Source organism: Procambarus clarkii, chromosome 40 (genome assembly GCF_040958095.1).
Source record: "Procambarus clarkii isolate CNS0578487 chromosome 40, FALCON_Pclarkii_2.0, whole genome shotgun sequence".
Classification (NCBI taxonomy): domain Eukaryota; kingdom Metazoa; phylum Arthropoda; class Malacostraca; order Decapoda; family Cambaridae; genus Procambarus; species Procambarus clarkii.
In genome coordinates, this window is record NC_091189.1 from 13,757,833 (window position 1) to 13,768,846 (window position 11,014).

An 11,014-nucleotide genomic window follows, 5' to 3' on the forward strand; every position below is an offset into this window, starting at 1 on the left:
GCACATACAGTATTTGGATGGCAATATTGAAAAAATGTTTTACTGTAAACCATATTCTAAAACAATACTTTGCTACATGAAACATGAACATTATATACCATTCTGAAACCATAATGAATAAAACAACATTTGGTTACATAATAATTTGACATTTGAAACTGAATTTTTTCAATTTCATTTAATTTTTTTCTGTGCATGGTATTATGTTGATCCATTAGGGGAAAATAGGAGCATTTAACATGAAGATTATGCACAAAAATTATTGAGTGTGTTTGAGGAAGTTTAGGGGCACTGTCACTTCTTTAGCTATAGATAAATGCAGTCATTTATATGTAAGGAAATCAAATCCAGCCAAGATATCAAATCTACAATGCTCTTCACAAAAAAATATATAACCACAAATATACAATGTCAGGAAATTATAATGGTTTAATAATATAAGGTGGTATGTACATACAGTAGTTTAATCTTTGACATATATTACAAAATTAACATGCTATGTAATGCAATACCAACTCATTTGTTGCCGAAATCTTTGAACTCATTTTTCAGCAAATGATATTGATGGCTGGGAAAATACATGTAACATTTCATCATACAATTCTTCTTCTATTTCCTGTTCATCTTGAAAAAAAGTTGGGAATGGGGGAGGATTTTCTGTGGTGTGTCTTCGAGTAGGAATAATTGTATCATAGATGAACACATAGGAACCAGTTGCACCCGGGACGGCAGGCCCTTGAACCCACATAACATTGTAGTGTGTATTGATGCGCCATATCTGTAAAAATAAATGTCATTTATGCTATGCACAAATATTTGGTGTAACATGTTTCCCTTTTACTACCTATACCTACCTATATGTGAATTTTGCTAGAACACCCCAATGCTGAAGCATTTTGAAATTTTGTTCATTCAAAAGTGGCCCTATTGTCAACACGAACACAATAATGTCAAATAATCCACAAACAATCTGCTTACTAAAGCATTGGGAGACATGGCGAGGTAGAGGCAGACTAATTGCCCTTCAAAAAGTGGTTCTGTGGGCACTGAAGGACTGCTTAAATTGTCATAACATGGTCACAGTCCAAGAAATATGTTAAGAGATGGTAACTATACAAAAGTTGACACTCTTAATAAGACAAGTTGTCCTCTGGGGCAAAATAAGGTACAGACATTGAAACCTGACTGATACCAGACCTGAATCTCTTGAGCCAAGATGAAAACCTCAACCCATCCTCCGAATTGACAGTATGGTTTAATACTCAGTGTAATAAGTACATTTCCTTACTGTCATACATAGTACATAATTGCACTTATGGAACCGTTACATTTACCTCCCCATTTATTCTCGTTTTCTGTTAAGACACTCAGAATTTTAGGATGAAGTTTTCAAGCTCAATTTGCTATACACAAATTTTAAATATTAGGAATTTCTTTTTCAGTTTTATTAAACAGTAGAGATTTTATACAAAATTTGAAAATATCCTGAGTTACTTTACAATTTATTGATATATTTTATTTTGTTTTATTAGTTTTATAAAACTAATATCAATATAGCTATAGATTAAGTACTACAGTAATTGTAATTAATTCAGAAGCAATAAAATGCTTATCTTCAAACACCGAGAAGGTTAGGTTGTGGTTTTCTATTCAGCTCTTCAGGTAAACTCAAATATTCACAATATATTTGACAGTACGGTTTAATACTAAGTGAAAATAAGTACAATTCCTGACTGTTATGAATAGTACATAACTGAACTTGCTTGTACTGTTACATTTATCACCCCATTTTTGGAGGACGAGCTGGAAAACTGTAAAAGGAAGTTATGTAGGTAGGAATAAACTTAATATTTGTGAGCAAGGAACCAGGGATACACCACCAATAAGACGGTGAAAATGTCACACGAGCCACAAGCTCATGAAGCCTTCTCTATAGTGGAGTCAAAGCACAATTGCTTAATTTTTTGTAGGAACATGGCTCCCTCAGATGCTAATGCCCCTAACCTCTTTTAGAGAAATCTGAAAGCAGACAAAGTAGGAGAATCCTCAGAATCAGAAAATGTCATCACAAGGTGATTCACAAGCAGTAAAGTAGCCCAAAAGTAGAGACTTGTTCAAGATTTCTAGCAGATGCAACCCAATTGAAACAAGGGCAAATATGAGCATACGAATTAAGGAAACTGCAAAAGGTCTATTGGTTCATGTGAGATGGCTCCTATTTTTATCCAACAAACTTGCTCACTTATGTTAAACATACACTTTAGACAATGTAAATATCTTGTGTCTTATGTTTCCTAGTAATCTATTGCATAAGTAACCTTACAAGTAACTTATTTTTAGGCAATAGTGAGGAGGAATTGCAAAAGATTATGGATGTAATTAAGTGTAAATACAGGTTGAGAGCTACACTTATGGTGTCATGTCTTCTAGTACTCTTTTGTCATATGCTGCTTTGAAACTACTGATGTTTTTGGCATCCACCACCACCTCGGTTAACTTGCTCCAACAGTCTACCACACAGTTTACAAGAGAACTTCCTAATGTTTTGGGTTGGCATCTTAGCTTGATTCTATGCCCTCTTAATCTTGAAGCTGCAGTTTTCAAGAATTCTTCTGTCAATTTTGTTGATTCCTGATATGATTTTATATGTAGTGATCGTATCTTCTCTCTCTTCCAGCCTGGACAAATTTAACACCTCTAGCCACTCCTCATAGCTTTTTTTTTTCAGTTTCAGAAACCATTTAGTCGCTTATCTTTGCACCTTTTCCAGATGAGGTGCTTCTTGAGACAGAGGCACCATGAAACAGCTGTATATTCCAATTTTGGTCTCACAAAAATCGTGAACAATTTCTTTTAATATTTCACTATCCATGTATTTAAAAGCAATTCTGAAGTTAGAAAGTGTAACACAGGCACCTCTTGCAATGTTCCATATGTGATCCTCTGGTGACAGTTTACTAATCAGAGCATCCCCCCTAGACTTTCTTTGTTAATATTCTTTAAAGTCCTTTCACATAATAGGTAGGATTGTGTGTGGACTATTTTCTCCTATTCCATAATATGGCATTTATTCACATTGAATTCCTTCCACCAACTGTTGCTCCATATACCGAATTTGTCCAGGATTTGATAAGTGTGTGCGCAAAAGAAGGAAGTTGAAGGTCAAAGTATCAAAATTTAAGAGAATGGAATGGGATGCCATGGCTTTTATAGATTCTTATAGTAGTAAGACAGTAAGAGGTACAATGGTTTAAATGCTTATGGGCAATGTTAGATCAAATTGGAAGTATGGAAGGTGAAATAAAAGTGGGGATTATAAGAGGTGAAAAGTATGAAAGGAATGATATAAGTTAAAAGGATAACAAAAATAGTATACTACTCACAGCTTGGGTATGGGAAAAAAAAAAAGTGTGCTGAAGAGTGAATGCAATGAAAATAGGTTATTTAAGAAAAACTGTTGGTGTATGTGAAATGGCTATAACAAACACCACTACGAGAGGTGTGTTAAGAGTGAAACAAGTGTGGGAATGAAATTTGGAGTTGTGGAGTGGGTGAAACAATACAATCATCTGCATAGAGCATACAGTTCTCTATTCACATATTGTGTTAAGATGAATAAACATAGAAGAAAATATTGTTCACACAGATACCTAATAACCACCTATAGAAAGCATTCTCTCTTTTTCCAATAGATTCATTTCCACAGGCAACCAATTAGCTTATCATAGTTCTTACACATAGAAGCATATAACACACATATGAGAAAAGGTATTAAATAAGGGAAAAATATACCCTGATAATGCTTAAAAAATTACCACTAGATGCTGTACAGTTCATTCTCAAAATAAACAATCTAATCTGCACTTCTTTCCACACAGAAGATGGTTAGATATAATAGAGCAGCCTCCAATACACCTAAGAATACAAAACAGCAAAATTTTACATATTAAAGTATACAATAATATAAATGAAACCAGCCTTACCTTGAGTGCTTTCAAAATTCTCCTCTCTCTGCCCATGTGCCCTGGCATCTTCTGGCCTGGGAGCACTCTGGCCTTCTCACCACCACTTCCAATATTTCCGCCTCGTCTGTGACTCTTGGTTACTCCATGTGAAGCTGGCATCCCATGGAAACCCCATCTCTTCATCACACCTTGAAAACCTCTATCAATCCTGTCAAGTCAGAAATGTATTACTTTTATTTATCTTTGCATATCTGTACCCAAAATATGAGCGAGAGATGAAAATTATAGTCTTAAAATTAATCAAGGTTCACAAAAAAATACCAGGTGATTCGTTAAAACCCATCCTGCCTGGGTTGTGACAGGAAAAAAAAAAAAAAGCCTGCATAGGCAAGTGGTTAGCTACCATATAACCCTGAATTTAAAGCACTGCATAAGATTTAAAGGACCTGCATGTAAATGGGTCTCACATCTGCTTCCTCAGGCTTCCAGTAAACAGACACCATCTTGGGGAAAAAATCGTGGGTACCCCACGGCCTGACAGCTGAGTGGACAGCACTTCGGATTTGTAGTCCTGAGGTTCCAGATTCGATCCCCGGTGGAGGTGGAAACAAATGGGCAGTTTCTTTCACCCTGATGCCCCTGTTTACCTAGTAGTAAATAGGTACCTGGGAGTTAGACAGCTGCTACGGGCTGCTACCTGGGGGTGTGTAACAAAAAGGAGGCTTGATCGAGGACCGGGCTGCGGGGACACTAAGCCCCGAAATCATCTCAAGATCTCTCAAGATAACCCCTCCTGGAAGTCGGCCTCATTATTGAGAGGGCCGACTCCCTATTAAGAACCAAAGCAGATTGAGCTCTAATATTTTGCAAAGTGTCATTTGGGGTCTAGGGCTATCTTACTACAAAATTTCATGGCATTTGGGGAGGCTCGAGTGGGAGCCATAGGTGACTTTTTGGTGATTTGAGATGGAATGACCCTATTGACTAGAGCTTGGGTGCATGGGGATATTGGTTTGTGTCTCGGAGAGACTGCAGGATCCGTGGTAGGTCAAGTTGATTTCCTGGTTGCAATTCTTATACCATGTCGTAGCTCAGTCGATTAAGGCGCATCTGGGATCCTCTCAGACGCAGGTTTAAACCCTCGTCATGGCCCATGTGGATTTATTCATTTGACACATCACGCTATTGTGATTTCTGTGTGTAGTAAGGGCGAAGTTTTTTTTTTGGAGTATAGAGGAAGGAGAGGCATAGGTGAAGGGAAATTTAGAAGTGGAAAATACAGTGAGAGGTATGAAAGCAGGCGGGCTGTCTGCCTTGCTGACATGTTGTGTGGGTGTTGGCAGCTAAGCTAAGCTTGCTCTCTCTTGTCAGGGAGCTGTGAGTGTGTGAGAGGTTCTTCACATGTGTTTCACCATATATGGATGTCTATAGATGAATACTGTGTAGCATTCATATACACACACTCCGATGCTTCCACACATGTTTTGTTCAAGGCTATTTATTTTATTATTATTATTTATTGATTTATTCATACATGTATATTTATGTACATATACACATTTATATACATACACACTAAGATGAGGAACTTCCTCAGGGGAATACCATGGGAAACAGAACTTAAGAGACAAGAATGTGCAGGACATGATGGATTTTGTCACCCAGAAGATTTTGTTTGAGCATTCCAATATTTCACACACATTATACAAGTTTCATAAAGGACACTACTGTATAAGTTTACTGTAAAAAAAAATCAGAGAAAAACAGATTGAACACATTGAAGTAAATATCTAAAAATATCTTCGCTGCAACTCCTGCTTCCATGGCGGGGCCAGGTCAACTGCCATAGGGCAAATGTTGCATGAATGCTCATAAATTGCAAGATTTCTGGCTTCACCACAGCCAATCGCATTTTAATATTAGAGAGAATTTTGGTTTTTTTCTTGGGGGGTATTGTCAGCTATAAACAGTGGTGCAGTATTGGGGTTAAGGAACTTCATACCTCTAATGAAGATGCTACACTCCACAAAACTATACTACACTCACCAAGGGGAAATTCAAAAGAGGGACCAATACAAGAAACCAAGACACAATCAAACTTACGTGATACCAGCAACATCAACATAATGACCTGGCTTGAAGTGAGATGCGTACAGAGGAGTGCCCGGAGCTAATTTGGCATCAGGTGTGATAATAAATTTACTTATTTTTTTCTTTGGCAGAATCCCAGCATCAGAAAACATATTGAAATACTCCTTTGAAACCTGAAATGTAAATAATTAATATCAGCAATACATAGGAGTTATAAAATTATGGGAGCTCTAAGTGGTAAGGTGAAAATACAGTAGGCCCCGAGAATGACTAGTAAAAATGGTTTTGTAGAAATAAATGACAGTAGATCAAAAGAATTATATAGTGAAAGAACTACTATGTTTTTCTATTACATATCTTAAGCATAAGGCTATAAATGTACACAATGCATAATAGAGGGTAGAAGTGTACCATGCGCTTGATAGATGTGTGCAAAAAGTTTTGAGAGCTATGCGAGTACCAAGAAGAAGGAGAAAAAATAGAGAGAGAGAGAGAGAGAGAGATGCAGGCAGGCAGGCAGGCAGGCAGGGGGGGGGGGGGGGAATTTAAATTCAACACCAGCACTGAAACATTCATCAATGGACTCTACCTCAACATACTTACGTCATTGGTCCACAGACATATGGCCAATGACGTAAGAACAGCTGTCCCAGAAGCTTAAAATTATGATAAATTAATTACAGTACAATGTTTACTGTGTTTACTTTTCAGAAAGAGAAAAGTGATAAAAAATGTTACAAGAGACTATTAATAAATATCAACCAAGTTAAAAATATAGGCTGAAACACACATGCCAAGTGCATTTTGTTATATTCATCTCTCATATATTATGAAGCAGAAAATCACTACAATACTTTAAGCAAATGTATATGTTAATTACAGAAAACAGATTTGTTTAACTTACCGTTCTGGGATCAGCTGAATCTGCCCCAACAATTAGAGCCCCAACTTCTCTATACCGTTTTCTAACTCTAAATTCACTTAACTTTTCAGGTGGTATGTATTTAATCACATGATTGTCCGATACCTAGAAAGTTCACATAAATTAGTTTTGAGTAAATGGTGCATATTGCTGGCTATACCAAGTACTGATAAAGAACATGGTATGAAATAAGACCAGTTATTTATTCATAAGCAAACATCTTTATCCTGTATATATTAAGAAATCATTTTAAACAGCTTCCAAACATGCCCTCAAAACCCTAATAAGCTAACACATCCAATAACAAGTGCCCCTTCAAACATGTTCACATTCACTTTGTCCTTACAACATGTTTTAAGTTTTATTATGCGTTACAGACTGGCTGTCGCTGTTAACACTCCTCTTCCTGCTGTAAGAGTCATTCTTGCAATAGGATATACCAGACAGCCCATGGCAACTTTAGCTAAAAGCTAGGAATTCCAAGATTCTATATTATATATTTTCTATTTTAGTGAATTTCAGGGAGATAGCCTATCTGGAGCATTTCAAATATGGCAGTGGGCAGGATCATCACTAGACAGATTTTCACACCCACCAACGCAGAGCCAAGTGTTGACTGACTGATCAGTCGACACCCTAACTGATCAGTTGGTATCAGTTCACCAATCTTGTGAGCCAACGTTACATGACTCCTGAGGAGCTGCTACGAATCTCCCACTGTGAGGAATTCCTTATTTGACATAGTTGTTATTTGTTGAAACCAGAACTTAAAAATTGAGTTGAAAATTTGTTAAAATTTTCTGACAGTCAGAATTTGTTAAAACCAAGGCACCTTCAAGAGAAGATAATCACATTTCCAAGATTCAGTGGCATCTTGTCACACTTCAAGGAATGCCAGTGATTGTTGAACCACATTTTCCAGTCTAAAAGAAACTCTTGAGGAGTAATGTGAAGAACTGTCATTCTGATCTACAAGCCTGAGGCTCAAAAGCTACATTAATGGACAGTCCATCAGTGAATTGGTTTAAAAAGTCTAGGGAATGAAGAGTGTCAGTGACACTGGTGATATTGTTAGTCATAGCCTATGATAGGGCCACAGTTTCTCCAGCAAAGAAAACCAACGTGAGATAGCCTAACAGTGAAGTAGGATCACAGTTAACCTGCAGTGACATTTCTAGTGCCTAGTGTAAAGTGGTAGTCTCTGACAGCAGCACTAATTCTCTAGAGTTAAGATGAGTCAAATGCTTGCTTACAATGAAGGTAAGGTTTAAGTTGCAGAGAGCTTTAACACTTTAGCATTCCCATGATGCTAAAATGAATTGTCTATCTCAAATTTCCCAAAAATAATTATCAATTTTCTTTTTAACACAGTGCAAGCATAGCTTATCAGGATACCAGCCAAAGTTACAAAGGTTTTAAGCCAGAAATCACATCGTCCAACTACTATCACTCAAGATTATCATTCTGCTTGAGAGTATTTTTACAATGCTTTACAAATTAACTGCCAGAAAAGTATGAAAGTTACTTTTTCTTTTTATACTTATATAGACCGATTGTGTATGTATATTCCCAGATTTTACATTTTTATGTTGAAAACAAAAAAGGAATGTTGAAAATGTATGAGGACTGTTACAATGTTCATAAGCATTTGTATATTCACCACCACCACACAATTATTGTTAAAATATTGTTTTGCATCTACAGTATACTCTTGTAAATTTAATTGCAAATATTTTGACATGAAATTTAGTTATAACCCAAAAACTAACAAATTGTATAAATATGTAAACATCTTAGGTACCACTGAGTGGGACCTTGGGATGCCTGGAACATTTACAGAAGGGTACGTGCCGATGGGTCAGAATGGTAAAAGTGTTAATTAGTGGTAGTAGCTCAAGTACTACTGGGAGCATATATACTGTACGGTGAATACAGCTCCTCTATACCCAGTCGCCAAGGATTGTAACTGCATATTCTGGACCAGGCATGGATAGACACAAAAAGAAAACTTCAGTGTCAACATATGAAACTTGGAGTGCTAAGAGGAATCAACAATTACCTCAGAACCAGGAAACTCTAATTGGTTAGACATCAACAACATTCCACAATGAGTGATGTCAGACCCAAGTGGCATTTGCAAGATGGGAATGCCCTATGGTTGTTATAACAATGGGATTTAAAAATGTTGTCTATAGCGGCTACCCCACTCTTAATTTATACAAGAGTATACGGACAATGAGGCAAGTGTGTGTGTATTGCTGTGAATTAATATTGCTGTATACCATTTATTATTACAGTATTACAAATAGTGAAAGTGAAGGAAAAAAGAATTATTTTTGCTTCTTTAAGAATAATTTTATGGTTTATCAGATCTACTTTACTAAAGAGAATTGTTGCCCTATACTGTCTATAGAATCTATAATTACTCCTATTAGGCATCTCTCTCTCTTTGATAGTTGAGCAGTTGTATACAATTCAACTCTTATTAAAATCCCTCCAATAATTAAAATCCAAACAATGGTTAGCAATGACATTCTTATAAAAAAAATGTTGCTTTTCTGAGAAAATAATGAAAGTGCATGTGAAAGATGAAACAAAAGGTGAAAAGGATTTTACATTGTTTCATTGATCCAGGCTATGAAGTTTAGGGTCACCCAGCTTATCTACCAGGAAAAGTGACCGAGGTGCCAGATGCTCCAAAGTAAAATTACCGAGCCATCCAAGTGAAGTGATAAGGAATTTAAAATGTTATTTGCAGAGTATCTGGGTGATACTTGTTTATATATATATATGTATCCTGCATGTCATGACAAGACTAGGTGAACTGTCTGGGGGAGTGTTATTGGTGAACACGAGCCAAAAGGACCTAACGATGATTGATAGATATGAGCTATTCAATGAACTCACTGATCAGTATTCATTATTTTTGAGCGATTAACCGTGTGCTGATTTATTGAACTTGTGATTTTTTTTTTACTTAGGGCAGGACTATTTATTCTTTTACATTAACTGCTCTTGTTTTACAACTCTGAAGGTTATCTTACCTCTGTGGATTTTAAATATAACGAGAGAAAAGTAAAAGCCCTTGACCATTTCTCCAGAATTTGTAAATATTAACAAAGGGAAGGATCAAATTAGATGCTGAGGAGAGATTGCCTAAGTATATACTGTACAGCAGAGAGGAATTCTACACCATTAATGTTGAAGAACGTAACATATGGCAGTAGGTGCACTCATGTAGGTACCTATACAGGTAACCTACAATACTATATTCAAAATGTGTGAGGCTTGACCTGGTGACTTCAGGTAATACTAGCACTGGTGAAGTGCCAGCAAGTGTGTTTACTAGTAGAGTACTACAATTTACATGCAATAAAAATACAATTATAGAAGAAAAACATAACTAAAGTACAGTTTTCACAATTTTAAGCTTAACAGCTCAATTATAGTTAAATCACATTTTCCAAAGTATAATCCAAATGCACTTTTCTAATAGGGAAGAGAGAGATTTGCTTTGAGAAGTTATTGTGGCAATTTTCTTGGCTGCCTAAATTCCAACTTGTTTCATTATTACACATGATAATTGTAATAATTACAATTATTTAGAGTCCTGGCAGTACAGTCGGGTTTGTTCTCAACTCACAATTGAGAATGCTGGGTTCGAATCCCTAGTGAAATAAATGATTGGGCGCAATTCCTATAACCTAATGCTCTGTTCACCTAGTAGTAAATATGTACCTAGGAGATAGTCAGCTTGTTATGGGGATGCATCCTCGAAAGGGACAAATTTGACCTTGGGTGGGAGGGACTTCGACATAAGCCTAACATACTGTATACACAGTATATACACAGGTTGCCTGCCCTCTGACAATGAATTATCATTTTGAGCATACCTGTAATAATGTTGTTAAGTGCCTTGTTCCATCTTTGGTCCACAAAGGGTATATGCCAAGCTTTCGTGCAATGACTCCACATCTAAGAGATTTTGGAGTCCAAACTCCTCTTTCCCATGGGTCTGTCTTCAACGGTGAAGAAT

At 36.5% G+C, this 11,014-nt stretch overlaps 1 protein-coding gene across 2 annotated transcripts in view; it reads right to left on the reverse strand.

Annotated features, from left to right (window-relative positions):
* Window positions 1-445: 445 nt before the first annotated feature.
* mRpL3 (mitochondrial ribosomal protein L3) overlaps window positions 446-11,014 on the reverse strand; it is a 15,835-nt gene continuing 5,266 nt past the window's right edge. Inside the window, exons 3-7 of one of the 2 annotated variants that reach the window (XM_045741849.2) lie at window positions 10,872-11,014; window positions 6,961-7,083; window positions 6,069-6,229; window positions 3,984-4,173; window positions 446-778 (exon numbers count right to left, since the gene is read on the reverse strand). The exon at window positions 10,872-11,014 is cut by the window's right edge and continues 64 nt beyond it. In XM_045741849.2, coding sequence (XP_045597805.1) covers window positions 542-778; window positions 3,984-4,173; window positions 6,069-6,229; window positions 6,961-7,083; window positions 10,872-11,014 — 854 coding nt within the window. In that variant the 3' untranslated portion in view covers window positions 446-541. The remainder of the gene's footprint in view (window positions 779-3,983; window positions 4,174-6,068; window positions 6,230-6,960; window positions 7,084-10,871) is intronic. The other variant, XM_069338705.1, reaches the window with a different exon arrangement.